The sequence below is a fragment of the Mustela nivalis genome, assembly GCF_964662115.1.
Source record: "Mustela nivalis genome assembly, chromosome: X".
NCBI classification, from domain to species: Eukaryota; Metazoa; Chordata; class Mammalia; order Carnivora; family Mustelidae; genus Mustela; species Mustela nivalis.
The window spans coordinates 88,526,214-88,551,931 of NC_139040.1; the positions used below are offsets into that span (position 1 = coordinate 88,526,214).

The 25,718-nt window shown below is 49.4% G+C and overlaps 1 protein-coding gene across 1 annotated transcript in view; it reads left to right on the top strand.

The window, feature by feature from the left end:
- The window catches only part of IQSEC2 (IQ motif and Sec7 domain ArfGEF 2), a 77,838-nt gene that overhangs the window by 24,555 nt on the left and 27,565 nt on the right, over positions 1-25,718 (top strand). Inside the window, 2 exon segments of the mRNA XM_082717555.1 lie at positions 724-753; positions 13,095-13,190. Of these exon segments, the coding sequence (XP_082573681.1) occupies positions 724-753; positions 13,095-13,190 (126 nt within the window).

The window sequence follows — 25,718 nt, forward strand, 5'->3', positions numbered from 1 at the left end:
TCTCTCGCCCTTCCTTCACCTCTGAGGGGGCCTCACAATGAAGAAGGCAGACCAATGTAGTAGAAAGGAGCCCAGTGGCTGACTCACTTACCCCCTCAGCCTCTTTCTCTTCATCTAGAAAATAAGCAGTTTGGACCAGGCAATTGGCAAAGCCTTTTCTGTGTTGTTAATAATACCTGGCATTTGTCTGCTGGGTTACAAAGGGCTTAATCATCCCAACAACCCTGCCAGAATTGGCCTTGTATTCCAAGTGGGGAGACTGAGGCTCAGGTCCTGAGAAGGGAGGTGGCTTGCCTGGGTCACTGGGCTGGTATGTGGCAGAACGAATATCCAAGGGGAGGTCCCTCTGTGTTTAAAGCTTGGGCTGTGCCCTGGCCCACAGCTGCAGGCTGCCTCTCAGCCACTTGGATTTGGGCCTTGCTTCCCCCTCTGACCCACGAAGCCCCAGGTGGTTGGTTCCAGGCTCCTCTCTGACCTCACCACCTACCACTCCTCCCCTTGCTCCATCCACCCTAGGCACACTGTGCCCCTCCCTGTCCCAACAACTCAGGCAGGCCCATCACCATCTCCCAACCTTCGTGCTGGCTCTTCTCTGCATGAAATACCCCATCCCTCATATTCGTGATATGTGTTGGCCGTGAGGCCATTGTTTAGGGCACAGGGAGAAGCAGCATTGAAAGCATATTGCTGATTGTTGATTTTTTTTTTCTGTTTCCCTTTCAGATCTGATGGTGAGAATTCCAGGACAGTCAGGTCAGTAACCCCTTTCTCTAGTAGCAGTTGGGAGATGGGGCAGAGATTGGGGTGGGGCCCTCTGGTTTGTTACTTGGGGAATCCATGGGCAGGGGCAGGGGTCAACCCCAGGGGTTTTTTGCCCCATTGATATTAGGAGTGGGTATGGAGCCGAGTGGGAGGGCTAGGGTGAGTGTGGCAGGCGTGGGCAGGGGGGTGAAAACTGTTCCTCAGCCTTTCTGACCCTAGCTCCTCTGGGCTGGTCTGAATTCTAGAGGGACTCATGGCTGCTGCCCTGGTGGGAACGCCATCCTGCAGAGAGGGTGGCTCTGGACCTGGGACCTTCTCCATCTTCTCCTTTTAGGAGAAGTGGGCATGAGAGAAGGGGGGCTTCCCTGGTCTAGCGCTGGTGCTGCACCCCAAACTGCACCAGCCCTTAGTGGTGGGATCCAGGCGGACTTCCGCTGACACACTCTATACATTATAAACATACCTTATGGTGACGAGGGCACATTTTTTATTTACATGCTGGCTAAAAAGGGCTTACAGGTTTCAGTAAGTTGTCACAGTGTGATCAGTCTGCCACTTGGGGAGGTGGGGTAAAGACAAGGGCTGTTTGTGCCTTTCTGGGGGCTTAACCCATTAGAGGCTTCGTGAGGTCACAAGTATCAAGGATAGGGTCTATATGGGAATGATGGGGGACCCAGGCTGAGGCCCATTCACTCTCAGCATCTAGGCCAGGGGCGATGCGGTGGGCTTCTGAGATGAGAGGGACCCAGGCAACAGAGGCATGGGATGGGTACACTGAGTCCCAGCCAGGGCTAGCCAGTGCCTAACTAGCATACACAGTGCTTTTGTGAAGGGTGGAATGCACTGAGTGGATCGGTGGAAGAATATTTGCTTCCTGCTACCACGGGGTTACCACGGGGTACCAGGGGCTACCACAGCCTCTCACCAGGGTTCCCAGCTCAGTGAGCAGAGCACAGGTTGCATGTCAGCCCCCGTCTGTTCACAGCCCCCATCTTGGATGTGAACCCTTGCACAGGGCACAGCTTGCCCAACCATATGCAGTGGCCCAGGTCTGGCCATTCAGGCAGTGCGGGAGGGGGACTGAGGACCCTAGCATCCAGCTGGGAGTGCATAATGAGACACTCCGCTTCCTGGCATCCCAGGCAGGGACCACAGGATGAACACACTGATAATAGGCCCAGGGTAGGGTCTGTGGCCAGCAGGAAAGCAGGGGACCATGACAGAGGCAGTCAGGCCTAGCGTCCCGGCAAAGAGTACATGACAAGATGCGATTAGTCCCAGAATGCAGCCAAGGAGTAAAGCATGGGCACAGCCTGTCCTAGCTTTTAGGAAGCCACTAGTCTGACAAAGGACACAGATCCCACTGTCCCACTGCACGTTTGGAGAAAGACAACGGGGCAACACCACTGAGGAGCCCTGCTACTTACTCGTCAAGGAACCTGATCAAAGCCATCTCTAGCTCCCAGCTCTCTGCAGCAGAGAAGTCCCTGGGACCTAGAGCTCAGGGTGTTTACTAATGATCCTAATCATAAGCCACGATGACATGCGTTGGTCCTTTATAACTTACAAATGTTGTCAGGGCCTTCCTTTTGTTTGATCCTCCCAGTGACACTGTAGGAGGGACCTGGGCCGGCTTTATCATCATTGTTTTACAGTTGAAGAAACTGAAGCTGGGGCTGGGTGTGGGTTTTGCATACAGCCACGTAACAAGGAGATGGCTGGGCCAGGATTCAAACCCAGGTCTGCCTGGCACCAAGCCCGGAGCCCTGCCCACGCCACCACTGCGGGAGCTCTTGACAGCCTTGCAGATAATAATAATCCTTCTCATCATCATCCTAATATTAGTAATAATAGCGGTGATCATTTGCTTCTTACATATTAAGAACTCTGAACATGATCTTATTTAGTGCTCACAACAGCCCTGTTATATGTGCTTTGGGATCCCTGATTTACAGATGAGGAAAAGGAGGTGCCTCAGAGGGTCAGCGCCTTGCCCGAGGAAAGAAGAGCAAGAGGTCAGGGTGGAATCACTCTGGCTTATACCCCTTATACCCTGTGCTGTCTGTTTCCAAAGCCAGCATTTGTTTTATTAAGGCATACTTCCCAAATCCGTCCTGGGCCCCCCATCCAGGAGTCTACGGGGGCCTTGAGGACTCAGCAGTTGGGAAGCAAGGGTCACATTCGGGCTGTGGAAGGGTCCTCAACATAGCCCCTGTGCGGCAACATCTGGCAAACATGGTGGGAAGAGCCTGGAACTTGGAACTGAGGGCTATGAGCAGGGGCTGGGGGCGGGGGGCATGTGAGGATGCTACCAGGACCTCACCTAGATTCTTGAGCTCACTTCAGTTAGGAGTCTGGGAGAGCTTCCTGGAGAAGGCAGAATCCGATCTGGGCTGTGGCAGACTGATAGGCTGACTCTGCATGGAGGCTGGGTGGGGGTGGGGTGGGGTGGGGTTCACATCTCTGGAAGTGGAACCAGTGTGCATCAGAAGTAAGGACAAGATCAGAATGGGTTCGGTGGGTTGGGCTGAAATATGTCTGGGCAGGAAAAGAGCTAAAGTTCAGAACACGGACGGGAAGGGAGCGGGGGTTAGGTCAGATACCGTCTGTCATCAGTGGGAGCCAGGGAAGGCTGGCAGGGAGAGACTGGACTCTGCAGGGTAGCAAGGGCAGTGACTGGATCTGGGCAAAGGGCTCTATTTATGGCCAGGTCACTTTCTAGCTATGTGACTTGAGAAAAATCTGTTCATCCCTTGGAGCCCCCAGTGTCCTCATCTAATAAAGGTCGTGTGTCTGTGTGTGTAAAAGGGAAAGGTTTAGATGGGGAGAAGACATGCCAAGGAGAGGGGCTAGGCCTTGGCTATTTCGACAGCAGTACAGCAAGGAAGGAGCAGGGTCAGTAAATCGAAAAGCCACCGAGGCCTGAGGGCTTCTAAGTATGGGGTGCCAGAGGAAGTGTGGAGTCTAATTAGAGCTGAACAGCTGGTGTTGCGCGAGGGCTGTGGCAGAGGAAGGTGCCCGGACTTCCTGTGGATTTGTGAAAAGTTGTCAAGCCTACAGGCACTCAAAACCAAGGTCTGCAGAGGGTGATGGCTCAAGCTCACAAAACTAGTTCTCAGTGGAGACTGCTTCCTAGCTATGCGCTCTCTGCAAAGTCTCTGAACTTCTCCTTGGCTTCCTCATGGTGAAATGGGGACAATTCTGACTTCTCTGGGTGAGGTGAGAGAAATGAAAGTAAAACAGAATTCAGCATCTAATAGTGCACAATACAGAGTATTGTGGCGCTCTACCCCAGTCCGTTGTCTTTAATTGGATAGTCAAGCTTGAGGATGTGGAGATGTGCCCCAAGAGGGAGGAGGGCCCGATACCTCTGCTGCCTGAAGCCAGAAGCCCAGGAATCCCAGGTTTGGACGCACTGCCATGGTAGGGAGGCTCTGGCTGAGACTTAGGGGGCTTTGGGGACCAGGCTGGGGTTTCCAGGCACGCAAGGATGAGAGCCGAGGAGGTGGCCCGTTGCTAGGGAAGGAAGGAGGAGAAGGGGGAGTCACTGACACCCGCAGAGTCAGGGATGTCCCCATGGCAACGGGAGCCGCTGCATTGGGGAGGAGAAGTGGGAGGAGGAGCCACTGCTGGCTCGGTTCCCGGAGGAGGCCTCCCACTCTGGGCCTCCGTGCCCCCATCTGTCCAACGGCGATGGCGATGGTAGTTTGAATTAGATAATCTGTAAGATTCTTCCTTGTTTTGACCTCTTGGCAGTCCGGGTAGCTGAGACCTCACGAACCTTCTGAGGCTCCCCCAGCCACATATCAGAGATGCCACCAGTCCCCGGAGGCAATCCAGCTGTGTTCAAGTCTTCCCTCACATGCGGCCTCTTGTTTGGTGGTGTAGCCTTGTTGCCCTCCCTGTCCAACTCTCTGTTCCCACCACGTCCTGTGCCTGGAACCCTGTCACTTGAGTGTCTGCTGAATGCCTTCTGGCTCTGGGGGCCCAACGCCATCCTGCTCACTCTGGGAAGCATTCCCTGGCTGCCCGGGTCCATCCAGCCTGTTTCCTCCCTCCTGGGATGCTCTGGCCCCGAAGGTCTGAACTCCTCCCTGCTGCCCTGAGTATTCACTGCTGCCATTTCTCAGGCAGCTTCTAAGGACTGGGCTCCACATGGAATGCCTGACAGGCTCAAATCTTTACAGTACATCTCTGGCATCATGTCACGAATCTCCATTTTTCGGGTGAGGCAGGCTCTGTGAGCATATGTGACTCTGTTTGCCGTTCCCTGGGTACTGCAGGGTGGAAATGGGCTTGAAACTCGGCTCTGCCTAATTGCTGCTACCCCAGGCCTGAGGTGGGGTGTTCACAGCGGCAGCACTCAGTGAGCCCTGCTGAAGCCGGTGTATGCCAGGCCCCCTGCTGACCACTTTACCTGTACTCTCTCATTTAATCTCCATAATAATGCTATCGGGTGTATATTCTTGTAATTTTACCAGTGAGGAGACCAATCTTAGCTGAAGTTATTTAGCCCACAGGAGACCTAGGATAGGAATTCAGACCATCAGAGCTGCAGTCACCACTGTATACTGGAGTCAACCCAACTGCATTCCAGAAGTCCGCAGAGCATTCCTTGGGTACTGGACCTGTGTTGGGTGGTCTGTTGGGGCTGGGGCTGGGGAGACAAAAGCGGAGTACACACACAGACAAGCCGGCTCTGGCAAGCCCATATGGGAGTGTGCTGAAGAGGAGAAGCCAGTTGTGAGGACAAGAGTTGGGAGTGGGTAGAGCTGGAACAGCAGTAGGATAGAGGAGGATGGGGGGGGGGGAGTTGGGTAATTTTCCCAAAGGAGGTGCCATTCCAGGAAGCTCGTGAGGGACAAGAAGGGGTAAGAGGGTCTTCCCTCCCCTTCCTGTTTTGCCTTCCCCTGCCTCTGCCTGGCCAAGCCCCAGGAAGTGGGTGACCCCTAAGCTGGCTTCGTGCCTAGTTGGCACCAAAATAAACTTGCCTTCTCTCTCTTCCCCTCCCCTTGCCTCTGTCCCCTCTGTCCTGGCTTTAATTAGCAGCCCTAGGGATGAGTCACTTGGCAGCTGGGGAGGGAGGCTGCGCAGAGCCCAGTCAAGGCGCGACTCTTGCCCTGAGCCTTGTGGGCAGTGCCACTGAGTTCATGTGTGTCGGCACACTCCTGTGTGCCACTGATTCCATGTCCCTGCGGGTGTGGAGAGCACAGGGGCACTGGAACTTGTCCATGGGCATCTGGGTGTCTGCATGAAAGCATCTCGAATCATCCCTGCCTTTGTTTCTGCATGCCACTGAATGTCAGCGTGTGTGAGTGCGTGGCTGTAGCGTGTGTCTAGGGTAGCAACTGTCAGGAAATGAGGGAGCATTTGAGTAAGCAAACACAAACACTTTATAATTGCCTTCCCCCCTCCCTCCATCATGTTCTCTATGTGGTCTTGCTTATGCAAGCCCTGCACTTATATCCCCAATTTTCCCTTGTCTTAGTCTGGGTACATTTTGTTGCAGGGAACAGAAGCCCACTCAAACTCGCTCCAGAATAAAGAGTTGGGGGGGGGGTACTACTGTGAGGCTATATCTCACAGAATCTGAGAAATGAAGTATACAGAGCCGGGCCTCACACCAACTGGAAGCAGGCCCAAGAAGTCAAGAACCCATATTTCTTTCTCCCTCTCCCTCTCTCTCTCTCTTTCTCTGCATCTCCCAGGCCCATGTCTCATCTCTCTATCTATCTCATGGCTTGCTTGGTCCCTGTCATCTCTCTGTCACTGACTCGTTTCTCTGGACTAGCCCACTCTGCTTTCACAAGACCTGCTGTGGCTGCCAACCCGCAAGCTACGTGACCTTCCAGCTTAAGGGTCCATTTCACGTGCCCGCAGTGTTTCTGTCCAGCCCAGGGTAACACAAGACAGCAAGGGGCTGATGGTGGGAGTCCGTTCCCTTAGAAGTGGGTGAGGGGAGAGAGGTCAGATACTTCCACGGTAAGCAGTTTTTCTTAGTGTGCAAATGAGGTCAGCGCCTGGGGTGGGGAAGGTCTGCTCAGAGCCCAAGGAGGTCAGATTGCCCATCCATCAAGACTTCCATTCCCACTCTAATGCAAGTTGACCTTTGCTGACTATGCTTTCAAGTTCCATGGTCTTCCATCAAAACACCCCATTTTATCAAAATAATCCCCCCCTTTAAATGCCAGAGCAGTTTTTAAGGGCACAGTAAATATTACCATTGCTACAAGTGTGTGGTGGTTTTCATAGCCTTGGAACAACTGGCATAAATGCTACTCATAGTACCAGCTGCTACCAAGTTGTTGGTGGCTTTGGGAATTTTCACATTTTATTAGCGCATGACTGAATTTATAGTTATCTGCAGTATATAATTACAAGCACACATTATCAATATTATCAGCTTGACGCTTGAGCTTACTTTTCCATTAATACAAACCCCTGCAGTTTTTACATTAATTACAGAGAGAATTAATGACCTCTTAGACAAGTTTTCACCTATGAGTAAAGAGTTTGGAACCAGCTGTGCCCATTATGACTGCTCTCCAGATGCAGGAGCAATACCCATTGCTCTGACTTTGGCCTTGGCCTCATACGCTCTGACTGAGACTTAGAGACTGCCCACCGCCTCCCCAGCGGCCTCCTGTTTCTGGCCGGTGGTGCTGTTGTTATTTTTAATAAGATTGATAGTTTTCTCATTATCATTAAAGCCATCTTCCACGTGTAAATCGTAAATGTGAGTGGGAGAGATCATCCCAGGTTCAGGGCAGAGTCTCTTTCAACTTCTCCCCTCCCTGCCTTTTAAAAAAAAACTATTCCAAATATTAATAATTGCTTTTGATCCACAAAATGTCCGCTGTGTATTAGGTACTGTTAGGGAGAATTTGGCACACATTCTCTTTAAACCTCTTGGCCACCCTGCCGAGTAGGGGCAATTGTGTGCACATCACAGCTGTGGGGAAACTGAAGCCTGTGGTGGTAAAGTGAATTGCCAGAGTCCTCCATCCATCCATCCACCCACCCACCTGTCCACCCACCCTTCCATCCATTCATCCACCGATCCATTCACTCACTCCAGGATGATTTATTGAGTACCTCCAGTGTGCCAGGCATCGCACTAAATTAGAGGCAGTTGATACAATGGTGAAGACTAGAGTCCTGCCTGGAACAAACTCACTGTCCATTAGGGAAACAGACGAGAAAACAGACAATTACTGGGGAAGTGCAGGGGGCAATCATCTTAGTACCCAAGCAAGCCTGAGGGCCAGGGAGGCGTCTCTAAGCTGACATCTAAGTTGAGACTTGGAGGGCAAGTAGGAGTTGGCCAGGTGAGGAGTGGGGGTGCGGTGAGGTGAAGGGGAAAGTGTCCCAGGCAGAGCAGAAAATGTATGCCATGACTGTGGGAGGCATGTTTGTCACCTGCGTTTTTGAAGAACTAAAGCTGTATCTGTAGAGGAACGGGGCTGTCATGAGAAATGGTCCAGAACAGGAGCAGAAGGTAAATTGGGAGGCTGTGACTGGGACCCTGATCAATTAGGCCCAGAGCTGAGGAGCTGCATGCCCCAAGAACAGAGTTTTTCCCTGCTTCCCTGCGCACCTGGTCTTGGGGCCCCACCTCGGTTCTCCTGGGCAGCATCAGGCCACGATTCCAATGGCCGCAGTGCCCTCTAGTGTCCACCAGCCCATCTTGCAGCCTCCGCCTCAGGCTGGCTTGTCTACCACCACCTCCACTTACTGACCTGTGTGACTAGGTGCCCTGTACTGGGTGCTGGGGACACGCAGATAAGTAAGCCTCAGCCCCTGTCCCCACAGGGCCCCGGCCCAGAGGGAGTATCAGCATGTGAACAGACGATGCAGAGACAAGCTCAGGATGGGAAGGAAACAGGGGAGGGGGGTCAGGGTGGTTTCCCAGAGGGCACAACCTCTAAGCTGACTTGTGAAGAACAAAGGGGAGCTAGGAAGGTGGAGATGGGGCATTGGGGGTGGGGGGGTGGGGAATGGATTTTGAGTGGAAGCCAAGGGAAGGCTTAGACAGCCTTGTAGGCAAGAATGTGAGCGCTTCTGTCTGGGTGGAGCACTGGTTGAAGTTGAGGGTGGGGTGGGGGAAGGCTGAGACTAGCAGCCAGCTCAGAGAAAGTTCTAGGGCGCCTGCCCCTAGCTTAGGGTTGGCACTAAGTGAATGGAATCGTATAAGGAGCTTCCCTGCCCTTTGGGGATCATAAACCCATCTGCTCTCCCCTCAGACAGGCTGTTACTCATTAATATTTTCCATACAATTTCAAGGGCTTCAGAGATACTCCCCCCTCCCCACAATGGGGGCACCCACGAACCACAGGCTGCCAAACTGCTCTTAGTATCAATACTGAAACTTTATCATGGCCTCAGAGGCTCTGCAGGATTGGACCCCCGCCTACATCTCCAGTCTCCCCTCTCTCCCCCTCGCTTTTTCCACTCAGTTGCATTGGCCTCCTCGCAGTTCCTGGAAATACTGCCTTGGGTCCTTTGTCCAAGTTGTTTCCTCAGCCTGGAACACTCTCCCCTGCCACCTCCCCTTTTTGCCCAGCTTCATTCCATTTGTTGGTGAATGTCTGTCTCCTCTCAGATACAAGCTCCATGAGATAAGGCCCTGTGCCTCGTCCACAGGACCTGTTGAATAAGTGAGTGAAGGCCCCACCAGTGCCCTGCGGCTGGGGTCAAGCTCCTCCCCCTTAATTCCTCTTCCTTTTGGCTCACTGGGTCATCACATGAGTCTACCCAACGTGCTTAGATATGTCTGAGTTCCAGGAGTGGCTCAGAGATATTTTCCAAGAATTCTCCTCTTCCCTGAAACAAAGAGGCTTCCCCGTGGGTCTCCACAGTCTTCCTGGGAGAGAGGTCAGACTCTTTCAGGCTCAAGCTGACTCTTCATCATATATGCACATTTGTTTCACTGAATCCTCACAAGAACCCGTGAAGTAGAAATTTGCCACTTGTCTCTTAGAGATAAAGAAACTGAGTCTCCGAGGGGTTATCTAGCTAGAAAGTGGTAGAGCTAGGACTTGCACTGGCTCTACCTGGCCCCCAGCTATAGGCTCTTTGCCTCACCACAGAGGGGAAGGAGTTTGCCCTGGGTCACACAACCCTCAGGCCGGGACTAGAACTTCTGTCTCTCAGCTTCTACCAGGCCAAGAGGAAGGTCTGGCCAGGGGTGCATGGGCACAAGGCACAGCAACTGCAGGAGCGAGAAGGGCTGCTGAAGGAGAGAGAAAAAAAGCAGTTGAGGCTGGAGCCGAGCCCTGAGGACCAGGGGCTTTAGAGAGTGGGAGGAGGGAGAGGAGGCCACAACTGGCCCACAGATGCCAACTTTGCGGTGGTCCGGAGGGTGTATCTCTCAGAGGCTTTGGCTTTCTTAAGAGGAACCAGCTGCCCCAGCAGGGAGGCAGGAAGACAGGAAGGCTGGCCTGTTGCCTGTCAGTTCCTATTCCTTCTAGATCACTGCCCCCCTGGCTCCTCCCAGGGCCGCCTTCTGCTTAGAACAGCCAGGGGCCTGGGCTCTGGGGCCGTGAAAGGACAGGAGCACTCTGAGTTGGAGCTGGGGGACTCTTCAGGATCACCACCCCCCCAACACACACAATCCTTCACATCGTCCCAAATTCTCTCCTTTCTCCAGCCCCACCCATATGTGACAGGTAGGTGGGAGTCAGGGCATCTAGATTCTAGTCTGACTGACTGTGTGAACATTAGCAAGACTCTTTGCCTCTACAGGCTTCAATTTCCCCATCTATCAAGTCAGGCAGGGCAGTTTCCCTGGGAGAAGCGCCTCTTGATCCAGAATGGTGTTTCTTCTGATTTTTGCTTTTCTCTTCAGGGAGCATTTCTCTTAGCCAGTCCAGGAAACTGAACTGTGAGCTTATTGCGGTGGTCAGGCATATTGGCCAGGGCCTCATCTTGATTTCCCCAAATGGTTGATTTGAATATTACTTGATCTGGAGCATCAGGGCACAGCAACAAAACAGAGTCTCTTTAATTGCACGGAAGATGAGAATGTTTGTTGAAGAGCTTCTGTGGAAAGTTTTCAGCAGTATGGCCGAGGGAGGAAGAATCCTGATCTGGGGAATGGCCAAATCAGGTCTTGAACTTGAGGTTCCGCCACTTTGTAGCACAGTACCTGTGCCCAATTACTTAGTCTCCCCGCCTCAGTTTTTCCCTTAGGAGACTAGAGCTAGTGACACATAATTGAGAGGGTGCTTGGGGAGATTCCAGCAAAGATGCATATAGGGAGCTTAGCCTGGCTTTGGCCTGGAGGAGTCAACTGTGAGTTCTCAAAACTGCTTCCTCTTACTTGGCGTTCCCAGTCCTCCTGGGGAAGCAGGGGAAGGAGCAAAGTTTCCAGTTGCAGTTTGGCCTACCGCCCAGCTGGCCCGGCCCCGCCTCTTTGGTTCCTCCTTCTAGGGAGGGGCAGGGGAGGAGGGGGTGGTGACAAAGTGGAGGCACCGCCCGGCCAGGGGGCCTGCCCTCAGGGTAGGTCCAGACCCATGGAGACCCCCGAGAGGAGTAGCAGGTAGGAACCTAGCCCCCCACCTCCCACCCTGCAGCCTGACTGCCTCCTTCCCTGTCCGGGCCACGGGCCTTGGGCTGCTGATTCAGCAGCCTCCTGTCTTCCTGGTTCCTGGCTCCCCTTATGGACTCTTGGAGGCCTTTGGCTTTAGGAGGGAGTTTGTGAGAGCCAGTGCGCATGGACCTCTGGGTGCCCAGCACTGGAAGGACCCTGGAGCCCTGAGCAGCACAGTTCATGGGCCCTTGAGTGGCCCCCTTGGCTTGTTAGTCTGGCTCAGCACTGTAGGGCTCCCCACAGCTGCTGAGCTTCCCTGAGGCGAACATTTCAGCAGCTGGAGGGGCTCTGTATCTCAGGTTTAATGAGATAAGGAGTCAAGAACTGGGGCTGCTGACGGGCACATAGATGGCACTTGAGAAACACTCTTTCTGATGACGACAAGTACTTTAGAGTCTGACAAGAATAGATTCTAAGATGTCTATAAGGATCTAAGATTTGGGCATCCTCCAAATCACAAGTGAGATACTGGGTAGCTGGGATGGCCTGCAGCCACATTTCCCAGCCTTTACTTGGGCTCTGGAATGGCTGGGCCCTGACCACAACCTGCCTTCAGGGGCTTGTGGGGGACAGGGGCTGGCTGACCTGGAAGGGCCAGCTCCACTCCCAGGGTCTGCCCTGCACTGGATAAAACCAGGCCCTCAGCCTCACTCCCCTTACTGTCCCTCCGGCCCCCCACCCCTGCCCCCGCCAGTCTCTGGACTTTAATCATGGGAAGCAGGAGGCACGGGGCCTTTGGACCCTGCACTAGGGGTGGGGGCACAGCCCTGGGGGGTGGAGTATGGGCTGTGCCCTGGGCTGGGGGCACAACACTGACCTTGGAAGCCAAGACTCCTGCTGGGAACCACCCTGTCCTCTGGCTCACTGGGCCCCACCCACCCACTCAGCCCCAGTCCCCATCCTGTCACCTAGACCACTGAGACCTTGTCAGCTCTCCTCCGCCCTCGCAGCTCCTCTCCTTTGCTCTGGTGCTCTCTGCCTCTCCCTGTCTTCTCTCCGTGTCTTTTGTCTCACCCTTTCTCTGTCTTCCTCTTTCTCTGTCTTTTCTCCTTTTCTGTCTCACCCTTTCCTTGTCTCTTTCGGTTTCTTTCCGTCCCTCTCCCTCTCCTCCTACAGTGTTTCCTTCACCCACCTGGCCTGCGTTCTTCCCCCTCTTTGGATCCAGAACCTCTTCTCGCTCCATCTCTTCCTCCCTTTCTATAAGGGGGAGCCCCCCCATACAGCTTTCCCCTTTCTCTTTCATCTCCCCTCCCCTCCCCTCTTCCCTACCCGTGTAGCGTCTGGTGTGAGGAGGGCTCCCTTCCCCCTTCCCTGCTGTGGTGTCCCAGTGTCTCCGTGGCTCAGGTCCCCACGGAGTCACCTGGAACACAGGAGGCCCAGACTGGCTCTTTTGTCTCTGCTGCCCCCTGTTGTCATTGTGTTCTGTTTGTGGTTTGAGTGCCGTCCTCTCTTTCTTGACTTTGTGGTTTTTTTCTTTTTTCTTCCTTCCTTCCTTCCTTCTTTCCTTCCTTCCTTCCTTCCCTGCTTCCTCTCCCTCCTCTCCCTCCTGCCCTGGCTCCCCACCTCCCACCACTCCTCTTCCATTCCCAATCCTCCTCCACCCATCCTCCCAGTCTTCCCTCCCCTCTCTCATCCCCACTCACTCTCACTTCCTTGTCCCTACTCCCCACCCTGCCTCTCCCCTCCCTCCCTGTCTCTCTCTCTGTCTCTCTTTCTCTCTCTGTCTCTTGCTGTCTCTCAGGTCCACAGCGTCTCATACTCTACACCAGTATTGCTGTCCTACTCAGGTCCTTGACTCCATGAAGCTTACCCCCTCAGGCAGGCTGGCAGAGAGCAGGTAAGAGCTAGACCCATCCCTCCCCTCCATCCTTCACCCTTCCGGACAGATCTGCCTTAGGATGGCCAGACCCCCTTTCCCACCTCCCTCTAGCCTCTGGAATGAATGGGGAATGGATGTCTGAGCATGTGAGGAGAGTGACTGGGAGACCAGGTAGGAGACCAAGGAGGACATTCAGATTCTTTTTTGTTTTATGTTTTTAAGATTTTATTTATTTATTTGACAGACAGAGATCACAAGTAGGCAGAGAGGCAGGCAGAGAGAGAGGGGGAAGCAGGCTCCCTGCGGAGCGGAGAGCCCCATGCGGGGGGGGGGGGGGGGGGGGGGGGGCGCTCTATCCCAGGACTCTGGGATCATGACCTGAGCCAAAGGCAGAGGCTTTAACCCACTGAGCCACCCAGGCACCCCGGACATTCAGATTCTGTTTGTAGTTTGTCCTTCCTTAAAAATCCTTCCCTAGATATCTGCCCCCAAAAGTGGGAGTGGTTGGTTCAAGAATATGTAATATTTGAGCTGTTTTGAAGGATGAGTAAGAGTTTGCCAGTTGGCTAGGATGGGGAAGGGTGTTTAGGCAGAGGGGAAAATCGCCCACACCTCTGAGAACAACATTATTTCCAAAGTAATTGAAAATCACATTTTATGTTTTCTAATTATAATACAATAACATGAAATATTCATAGCAATGACAAAAAGGTTAGGCCTATTGGAAAGCTGAAAAAAATACTTGGGTGAAAGAGGAAATAAGAATGGAATTTATAGACTTTTTAGGGTAAGTATCAATTATAGACTCTTTAGAATAAATGACAGCAGGAATACTATATATCAAAACCCACGGGATGTGACCATGGGGGATTCCTGGAGGAAAATTTATCATCTTAAATGCTTTTATTAGAGAACAAGACAGTTTAAATTTAATGAACTAATTATTCCACTCAAGAATTTAGAAAAAGAACAACTGAAAGAAAGCAGAATAAAGTAATTACTATAGATAAAACCAGAAATTCATGGAATAGAAAATAAAAGATTTGATAAACTATGAGGTGGTTTTTGAAAAGACTGGTAAACTAGACAGACTGTCCTCTAACTGATATGACACAGAAAAAGGCAAGAAAGACATAAATAAAATAAGGTATGATGAAGGGGATTTAACCACAGATTTTGAAGAGATGAAAAAGTCATAAAAGATGCTTTGTATAATCTTATACTAATAAATATAAAACTGTAGATGAAATGGGTGGTTTTCTAGGAAAATATAAATTACCAAAATGATATAAGGAGTGACAGAAAAGCTGACTAGAATAGAACAATACAGAAGAAGTTAAGAAGATGGTCAAAGTTTTCTCCTTAGAAATGGTACCAGGGCCCAGTTGGTATCATGGACGTTCTGGTATGATGGAAGTTCTGTCAAATCTGGAAAGATCAGGTAATAGAAAAAAATGGACTCTCTCTCTGGGTAGTTGGTTCATTCCAGAAAGCTAGTGTAACTGGATAGGTTTAGACAAAAAAAATATGAAAACTATAGCCTAATCTCATATATTAATACAGTCACAAATATTTTAAATAAAAGTATAAAACAGAATCCATCAGTGTATTGAAAGAAGAATGCATTGTGACAAATGAAGGTTTGTTCCAGGAATGCAGGGATTGTTCAACATTAGGATAGCTGTTATTGTAATGGATTACATTAATAGATTAAATTAAATGGAACATATAACTATCTCCATAAATGCTGAAAAAATAAACTGATACAATTACACATCCATTCTTGATTTTAGAACTCTTAGTAACTGTCCTAGTTATTTCTTGCTGTATTGGGTAATTTGTTAACACAGCTATAGATAACTACTATAGTAAGCTATCAGTGAAAACGTCCTTAAGTTGGTAAAGAATTTTTTATCAGAAACCAAAGACAATCATCAGATGTAATTGTGAACTACTAGATAAATTGCCATTAAGTTTGGGAACAAAATAAGTATGACTGCCATTGCTGTCACTAACCAACATTTTTTTTTCTAGAAGTTTTAACCAGTGGGCTTAAAAAAAGAAAAAAAGTGGTATAAATATTAGAAAGAAAGACCCAGAATTAGCACTCTTTGAAGATTGTGTGGTTGGCTACTTAGACAATCAACGAGAATAAGAGGAAAATTTATTAGAACTAATATAAAAATTATGTGAGATGGCCAGACACAAGATGAATATGCACCCAAACCATTAGCTTCTCTGAATACCAGCAATAACTAATTAGAAGACATAATAGAAGTAGTAGGGAAAAATGATAAAATTCCTAGGAATTGACAAGAAACATGAAATACTTCTCTGTAAAAAACTATAAAATTTCATTAAAGGCTGTGAGAAGACTTGCATAGTCAAGCGTTGTATCCTGTTCCTGGATGGGAAGATTGAATATAGTAAAAATGATATTTTTCCTCTCAATTTGGTCAAAAGGTTCAATGCATTTCTCATTAAAATTTCATTGGTATTTTCTTTGGGAATTGGGCAGTTGGATTTTAAAGTTCATTTGGAAGAGTGAATGCTCATGGATTACTAAGAAAATTTTGGAAAAGGAGAATAATGAGGGGGACCTTGCCCTATTAAATGCAAAACTTAACATAAAGCTGCAGAAATTACATATAATAACACAGAAATGGAGGATGGCATACATGGAACAAAACAGAGTTTAGAAACAAGCCCATATATTCATATGAGAATTTAATTTATGATAAAAAAAAACACATGTCAAATCAGTAGTAAGTGGGATGGGACCATTGGCTACCATTTGGGGGAAAATGAAGTCAAACCTCTGTCTCATAAAATTGAATACAAAGGATAGAACTATAAATGTTCCAGAAGAAAATACGGAATATTTTTATAATACTAAGGTGGAGGAGCCTTTCTGAGCATGACTGAAGAACCCAGAAGCCATAAAGTAAAGAGCAGTTAATTCTGGCTACATCAAAGTTAAGAGCTTCTGTTTGGACAAAGATACCATACACAAAGTTAAAACATAACAATAGGCTAGGAAAAAAAAAAGAACAACAACATAGATATCAGGCAAAGGTTAATATCTATGTCTGTATATCAACACCTGGAAACTAATAAGAAAAAGTTGTATACCACATTTAGAATAGAGAAATAACACGATTTGGCAATTCAGTGAAGAAATCGACATCCATTAGCTGATGAATGAGAAAGAATACTAAAACTTGCCAATAGCTAAAGAAATATAACTAAAACATCAACAAAGTACCAATTTTAAAATGCCAAATGGGAAGATTGAAAGAGTTGTGAAGAAATGGGAGCTCTCACATTCCTTGACTGGAGTGCAAATTGGTGCAATTTTTTTAATGGCACCTATTTGTCAGTTGTCCCCAGAATCTTAAATGTGCATATACTTCTAACCTGAGAACCATGTCTTGGAGGGAGGTAGACTTCTCTAAGGCTTTACTACTAGGCGGTCCCCCAACGTGAGGTCTTTTCTTAAACATTCCACCCCAACTACAAGCTTAAACTGTACTGTGCAACTCTTTTATCAAGTGCCCTTGTAGGATAGCATTCTTAGCCAACTCTTAATGAAAAGGTTGCATGATGTATGCTACTCAAAATAAAGACAAGATTATGTGAGTATGAGTAGGAATAATCTTTTAGCCAGTCTATAAAAATGTTAAAGCAACAAAAAAAAACTTTTAGCCACATTTCACACAAAATATGCATTCCTTCGGCCCTACAGTTCAACTTTTAGGAGCCTATCCTTCAAAACTACTTCCAGACAAATGCAAAGATGTTCATTGCAGCATTGTTTATAATAGTGAAAATTAAAACAATCTTCCTGTCCGTTATGGAGAGCAGGTTTTCCTTCATGATTCACCCCTACTATGTGATACTCTTACAGATCAAAAGAAAAAGATCTATCTCTATACTGGCATGGAAGGATCTCCAAGGCTTATTGTTATATGAAAAAAAGCAAGTTGCAGAACAAGGCTTGTAGTGTTACCCCATTGTTGTAAGGAAAAGAAAATCCACATAACAATGTTGAAAACATGTTATACATATCCTGTCATGATATCAAAATCACTGGCCTTTTTCCTTGGTCTATTTTCCTCCCTTTTACTAATTGATTTCCTTCTTCCTCTATACCATTTCCCTGTGTCCAGTTGTTCAGATCTTGCTTTTTCTTTTAATAACTAGCTCAAATACCACCTGATTCATTTAGCAAGATTTGTCTGGCCTACCCTTGATTAAGCCTTGTGCTGAGCCTCTGTGGGATACAGGACTGAATTGTATCTGGTCCTACCACCAGGGAGCTGAAGTCTAGAAAGGAGAGACAGGTAGACAATGACAGCATAGTGTTATTTGGTATGGGACAAAAGTAGGTTCAGAGGGCCTCCTGAGGAAGGGCACCTAATTGCATCTGCTCCTACAGGAGGGGACATGGGTACTGAGTCTTGAAAGAGCAATAGCTTTCCTTCATCCCCCAACCCTGACTGAACTGGTCTTGTCTACTTTTTGGCTCTTCCAAGCAGGATGACGTAATGGGGGGAAATAGTTGAGTCAGTACCTTTCTTTATTCAAATCTAAGTTTGACCACTTACCAAATCTATGACTGTGAGCAGGCTGTTTAACCTCTGAGCCTCTGTTTCCTCATCTGTGTAATTAGGATAATGCCTACTTAACTCTCAGGGCTGATTTAGGATTGGAGATGGTACATGTAAAATTCCTGGGTGACTATCAACTCTTGAAAGACAGGGACCACCCGTGTCTTCTGTTCCTCATAGGCAAGTGTGTTGCATTGGATTGGATTGAATTGGATTAAATTGGATTGGATTGGATTGGATTGGATCTGGTTCTGGAGCAAAGAATGGGCCTAACCATAGTGGGACTTTGAGATGAGAAGGCTGAGAGTTGTACACAGGACGGAGGGGACTGCACTATAAGAAGAGAGAGCCACGTCTCTGGTCTTGCCATGAAGGTGGCACAGGAAGGAAAAAATGGGCAGGTGGCCCTGGGAAATAGAGCCTATACAGGGCATTCTGCCCCTGGTTCTTGGCCCTGTTCTACTGATGCCATCTTCCAGTCTCACAGTCCAAGGCAGGGAAGCATGGTGGACCAATATTTGCACTGGGGCCAGCACATCTCAATTTCATTCCCAGTTCTTTCACTCCCTAGCTGGGTGACCGTAAACAACTCCCTTCACATCTCTGAGCCTAGTTACTCATCTGTTAAAAGAAACACAATACCACTAACATCGTGGGATTTATAGAGGAGATCAATTGCTCAGTGCCTGGCACATAATGGGTACTCAAAAAAAAAAAAAAAAAGCATAGCTCTTCTTAGTGTTTGTTTCAGGAGACACTTAGAGAGTTCTCTTGTAGCCAGGACCTATGCTGAGTAATGGTTCTTGCCTTCCACAAGTCCCCAGTTAGTTAGGGAGACCAAGGAGCGCTATGATAGAGGAGCTTATTGGTGGGGGGGTGCTGTAGAAGCCCCAAAGGGGGGATCTGGGCCTAGTCCAGGACTGCTGCAGGTCAGCTCAACCTAAGAGCTGAATCTTAGAGGACGAGTAAGAGGTAGTCAGGGATAGAAGGCTGGAGTGTGGAAGAACATTTTAGGAAGAAGGAATGGCATATGCAGAAGAACCTAGATGTTATTGGGTAGGGCCAGAGGATCTTAACCTGGGGTGACAGGGGCTACAAGTGGTCCATTAAACTCCTGAAATTGAGTGCAAAATGTTTTGTGTGTGCACTTATTTTTTTTGTGCATTTTTTTTGTTGGGGAGATGGTCCATGGCTTTTGTTATATGCATAAAGTGTTTGTGCTCCTACAAAAACGTCAAGAACCAGTGTTGCCAGTGACAAAGTGTCTTGGGAATGGATCCTAAACAGGAGAGAAATTTGGTGAAATTTGTGTTTTAGAAACATCCCATTAGCAGTCAGTATGAGAAGTGGATTATATGCCTGGGGGCCAGCTGGAGGGCCTACACTGGGGTATTGGCACAGAAGGGAATGGATTTGAGCAGAACTACCCTATTGCACTACTTCAGTGGGCACTGGTCATATAGAAGCATTTTAATTTCAAATTACAGAATCAAAAGTCTTTGAGAATTATTAATGAGATAGACTTGATGGAAGATGAAGGGAAGGGAGGAGACAAGGATGAGCTGGCAGTAGCAGAGGGCCACAGGGACATGAATCCAGGGTAACTGCAGGAGGAAAAGGGAACCTCTATTAATGCTTAACCAGCACTCAGTGTCCTTGGTGGTTACCAGCTTCCAGCCTGCTTGGTTCTTGGAGATCCCAGAGCGACACTGAAGATACTTCTCTCTCTATGGACTTTGGAGAGGATTTACGTCTGGGTTGTGAGTCACGTTGTTTCCTAAAGAAAGTGATGTTTGAGTCAGTCATTCAAGGTCCCTAAAGATCTGGAGAGCTAGGGATGGGGGAGGATGCTCTGGGAAGACACACAAAGGTTTAGGGGTGAGGGATGGTGAAATCAAATGTGGGAGGGGGTGGAGTTTAGACCTGCCTCAAACAGCTCTCTGGGGACAGTCAGTCTTCCTTCTTCATGGTAGGCGCTAGGGAGCCAGGAGCAGATCTTGAGTAGACAAAGTGACACGTCAAAGAGGCTTTTTAGAGGAAGGGAAACTAGGGAGGAGGCTGCTGTGGTAATTTAGGAGAGAGAGAAGCTAAGGTAGCAGCCGTGGGGATAGAGCAGAGGAGATGCATTCGAGAGGTGGTTGGGAGGAAGAGAGAACTGGAGTAGTAGGCTGAATAAATAGTGGGGATGGGAGGGAGTGGAGATGACAGAGGTTGGAATTCACAGTGAGTTTCAGTGTTCGGGTCTGGCAATGGAGTTATGCATTCAATGAATATTTCTTGAGTGCCAGACGCTGTGCTGGGCATTGGGAATACAGCACTTAACAGAACAGATGCTGGTCCTGATGGATCTTATGGTGGGTGAGATGGATAATAGATAAATAAACCACAAAATATATAGAATGTGTCTGGTGCCACGCCTCTCTGGGGGACGATGTTCCAGACAGAAGGAACATGGAGCGCAAAGACCCCAAGATAAGCATGTGCAGGTCATGTTTGAGGGACAGCAGGGAGACTAGTATGATTGGAGAAAAAACCAACAAGGAGTGAGAGGAGTAGAAGATGAAGAGGTGGAATCGGCAGAATTTGGTGACTGACTTGTTAAGGGAGCAGGAAGAATCTAGCATGGCTCCCAGGTGTGTTCTGCGCTTGGACCACTGGGTGGAAGGTGGTGCTTTTCATTAAGGTGCAAAATGCAGAGGACATGTTTGCAGTGGTAAGATGCTGAGTTTGAGGTCACCGTGAGCTCTGAAGGCCAAAAGGCCATCCTGGCGGAGCTTTCTGCAAGCATTAGGCTTGATGGGTCTGAGACCCAAGAGAGAGATCCATGAGACAGAGACAGAGATGGGGGAGGGGGCCTAAGCCATCCCTGATGTTAGGCCATGGAGTGGGACTGCTGAAAAATGGTGTGGAATGAAAGAGAAGAGGGCCAGAGCAGGACTAGGGTAGAGGAACCAATGCATAAGAGATGGGGAGAGGAAGAAGAGATGGGGGTGGTCAGAGAAGTAGGAGGAGAACCAGCAGGGAGTGGGCTCACAGAAGCAGAGGAAGGCAGGAGCCATCCGCGCACAAAGGAGGGGCTTGTTAAGAGTGGCAAATGTTACAGCTGGGGGAAGGAAGATGAGGGTGGGAGAGAGTCTATTGGCTTTAACCACTAGGAGGTCCTCGGCGACCTGGCTAAGAACAGTTTTGGTGGCAGGGTGGGCGCACAAGGCAGATTGCAGTGGGTTGGAGAGCTCGTGGGAGGTACTGAAGTGGAGATGGCCAGTGGAGATGAATTTCTCAAGAAGCTTAGCTGTGAAGAGGAGAGAGGGACAGTGATTGCTAGAGGGAGATGTGGGGGCAGATAGAGGGTTTGTATTCCCAGATGGGAGAGACTTGAGCTTCTATAAATGTTGGTAAGAAGGAGGCAACAGAAAGAGAGAGAGAGAGAGGGAGAGAAGTTGAAACACGGGAGAGAGAGGGGATGGTAGTTGTGGAGGAGGTAGCAGGGGTGGGCCCAGAGCCCGAGTGGAGGGGCCAGCCTTAAATAGTATAGGGGCCCTCTCTTTCTCACAGAGAGGCAGAGCAGGGGTAGTGGGGGCGAAGACAAGGGCGTTGAGGGGGCTGGTGAAAGAAATGCTTCAGTGGAGTTTGGAGCAACCACCAAGAGCAGGGATGGGGAAGCTAAGAGGAAGCAAGGAATACTCCTTCTTGTGAGTCAGGGAGGACTTCCTGCAAGAAGCAGCATTTAAACGGGGCCATCATGTTCAGATGGGATCTCAGTAGCAGAAGATATGTGCAGAGGGAAGAAACAGAGTCAGCAAAGGCATGGAGGTATAAAGAAGCTGGCCATCCTAATGGAGTAATGAACGAGCTGGTTTGATGAAGGCTAAGCATGAGGTGAGTCACTAATAATGACATAATAAGAGTTACTGTGTATGAAACCCCAAACATACCCTGTGGCAGGTGCTCGACATACTTGACTCCATTTAATTCCACCACACCCTGCAGAATGGGCATTTTCTCACTTTGTAGATGAGGAACATAAGTCCTAGAGAAGTACAGAAGTGGACCCAAGGTCACCCAGCTAGTAGGAGGTGGGGCTGATATTCGTACCCAGGTCTGGGGAACTCTAAAGCCCATGTTTTCTCTACCAGACAAGACCAGGTGAAGCCATATGGTGGTGGAGCCTTGAATGCCAACTTGGAGAGTCTGACCTTTTATCCAGGAAGTGACGGGGAGCCAAGGTGGGCGTCTAAGCAGAGACATGCAAGAGATTTGTACTTGCAGACTCTATTAGGAAGGCTAATGGGTCCAAAAGGGTAGAGAGAAAAAATCGGGAGGGGATGGCAGGATAGGGTGAGCGGTGGCAGAGACCTGACCTGAATGCTAGGGGAGTGAGCGGTGGGACTGGAAGATCACTTGTCCTTCCTGATAGCCTTGAGGGGTGTGGTATTTGCTCCTTTTCTAGATGAGGAATGAGACTCAGGAAGGGCGAGTGGCTTGCCCCAGACTTGAGTTCTGCTTCATGTGGTTCTGCTGACTCACTGACTGTGGGACAATGTGTTAGAGGGAACTTTGAGTATGAAGAGGGAATGCATGTGTGCTCGGGTGCCTGCGTGCGAGTACGCGTGTTACCTGTGTGTGTGGGGGCTCGTCTGCCTGTCTGGTGGACAGCAGTGCCTTCCCTTGCCTGTCCCTGTCCTCTTTCCTTCTCATCTCTTCCCAATCCTCCAGTTTCCTGGCTTCCATACTTCCTGCCTCCCTTGAACCAAGGGATCTGGGAGCAGGGCGATACTGTTTCATTAGCTATCTCCAGAAAATCAACCTTTCCATTCCCAAAGCAGCTGGACCCCCTGAGCCCTAGTGTCTGTCCATCCATGCCACAAAATTGTAGCCTGGCTCCAGGGACTGCCACGCACAGACTGGCCCCTGGTGCCTGTGTGCAATACCCTGGGGCCAGGAGCTTGTTCCTGCACCATCTCCCCCCGCCCCCCGCCACCTTGGCGCTTCTGCGCGGGTGCCAATGGCCACCTTGGGAAATATATTCCGTTCACGAGCAGTTAACAGTAACCACCACCATGTTCCTGTTACTCTTATTTGCCAGGCACTTGATGTATGTTCCAGTCCTTGCAACAGTCCCGTGGGGTTGGCATCATGAGCCCCATTTTTACAGATGAGAACACTGAGGCTTCAAGAGGGGCAATAGCATGCCGGGGCACATAGCCTGGAAGCACTTACAGAGCTGGTGTTGGAACCCAGGTCTGTTTGCTTCCAAAGCTGTGGGCTTTCCACACTCCATTTCTGACATCGCCAATTTCCCTGACCCTGAGACTCCAAGAAATACAAATCTTTGTCTTTCAAGGGCAGGGCGGATTTCTAGCGGTTGTGCCAAGTTCACCTAAAGGACCCAGTGGGATGAGTCTGAGACTTGGAGCTCTGAGAACTCCCTGCTGAAATCCTGACTCTACCACTCAGCCAGCTATGTGATCTTGGGAATGTTATCTCAACCTCTCTGAGCTTCAATTCCCTCATCTCTAAAATGTTGCCGTGTTGTTGCAGTGGTTAAATGAGATGATGTCTGCAAAGAGCCAGCACCAAGCAGGTTGCTGCTATTTCTATTCAACTGAAGTTTGGGCACCTGTCAGGTCTGAAATGGAATTGGTATACTCTGGGTGTGACCTTGAACGAGCCCAGCCTGGGTGTGGGGGAGGGCTGTTGCAGGCTCCTTGGAGACTGAGTTGGGTATGGCCCTAGGTAAGCTGTCATGCTGGCCTCCCCATTCAGACCCCACTCCTAGTCCACCACCCTGGTTCCAAAGCCGTTCATGTATCTCCCCTGCTCTGCAAACTAATGCCTCTGCCTCTCTCTGTCACCCGCCTGCCTGTGGCCTCTACCCTGCCCTTCCTGGCCCCAGGGAAGAGGAGGAGGAGGAGGAGACTGAGGAAGAGGAAGAGGAAGACGCTCATCAGTTCTGCTGTCCGGCCTCCGAGTGCAGTAGTCCCTCCTCTCGGTAACTGAGAGGACAAGGGTCATTTTCTATGCAGAAGCAAAAGCCTTAACCAGCCCCCTCACCCCCCGCCCGCTATCCCCTATGGGACCCTGTCCCTGCTTCAGGATGGGCAAGCATCGTGCCCCTTCCTCCCCCACCTCCTTGGAATTCCCACACACCCCTACTGCTGTTTCCCCTGGACTCCAGCCCCCGAATTATAAAGGCTGGAGCCCTAGGTCTGACTAAAATATGGGAGCAGCAGAGCTTGGAGCTTGGAGCTTGGAACCTGGACCCTCCCGCACCCGCACCCCATTTCCCAGGCACCCTGGAGCCTGCCACTCCTGGAAAGGTCTCCAAATGACATCCCAAGGACCTACCTCTGTCCTCTGTGAGCACAAACAGAGATGCAGGGTGCCTAGGGCTCAGAGGACCAGACGGGGGCGGTACCCAGCCTGCCTAGTTCCCCGTTGCTCGTTCCCTCGCTGCGGCCTCCGCCGCTTGAAGGCCTCGTCCCGTGCCCTCTGCCACTCCCATAGTGCTCTGTAAATATGATCAGGAGAAAAAGGCCTTTCAGAGTGCGTGTGTCGCTGTGTACAAAGGAATTTCCATCAATAAAAGCTGATCTCTTCTCTCTGTCTGATGTATGTTCCACCCTACCCCCCACTTCCCTCTCTTCATCCCCACCAGGGCTTTACCTTCTTTCCTATCCAGGGCTGGGGACAGGGCCTGGGAGAGAGAATAGGGTTTGATTGTTGGTATTGTCAACACCCTAGAGGCAGGCACTCAGTGAATGAATGAATGGTGTGGTGCTCTCACTCTCACCCAGGGCAAGCCTGTTGCCTTCTCCAGCCTGTCAACCTGAGGCCAGCTCAGACATGCTGCTTGGCCCCTCTGCTACCTAGTTCCCCACCTCTGCCATAGAGGGGTTGGGTCAGAGGCTCTCCAAGGGCTCCTCCAGCTCCAACATTCTGTCGATCTCAGGTCCAACAATTTTAAGGAAGTATAATTACACACATTTAAAATATGATGATTCAATGACACATTCCATGCAATTCTGTGGTTTCTATTTCTACAAGAACACTGATTTGGGGAGTCTCGAGTCCTTTGGATTTCTTGATTCTATTATTTTAAAAGATTTCATGATTCTATTATTTTAAAAAGCTTCTGATGGTATGATTTTAATACTCTGTGATGGTTTAAGAGTCCTTGATTCTGTACTTTCAAGGTTCTGATTCTACAACTTTAGGGATCTCTGAATCTAAGCCATTTCCTCCAGTTGCAGTGACGCTAAGTATTTCCTGCACCTTCCAGAAGCTGGTTCTAAGACTCTCTGGAGGCTGTTGGCAGGAGGGTGGAAGGAATCCTTTAGGGACTGTAGGACCCACACCTTCCATAATGTGTCATCACATTATGGAGCAAACTCAGGAGACCCCCATGTGGGTTCATACCCCCAGCTTTCCCTTTCTAAGCCTTTGGCATTGAACAAATCTGAGCTTACCTTCCAGTTCTCTCACTTACTGCCTGTGTAATCTTGAGCAAGTATTTTCTTCTCCTTGAGTTTCATCTTCCTCCTGAGCACAGTGAGAATATATCTACCTCTGTGGGTTATTGTGAAGATTAGCAAAGAAACACAAGGAGCCCAGCACAGGGTCTGGTGCACAGTGGGGCAAGTGTGATTAGGGTCCACGTGAGAGTGCCTCCTCTCCTTTCTTTCAGCCCTCCCTTCAGCATCCCTATCACATTAGTCCCGTCCTTTTCACAGAGGCTCACCTTATTCCCTCATTCAGCCACTCAACTCATCTACTCACTTATTCAAATTCTAATTTATTTCTCAGCTCCCTCTGGCCTTTCCTCTGTCCCTTCCTCTCTCTTCCTCTTTTCCCTCCTTTACTCTTCCAGAAGGCATTGCTTGAACACCTAACTGTGGGCAAGGCTTTATTTTATTATTTTTTTAACGGTTTTATT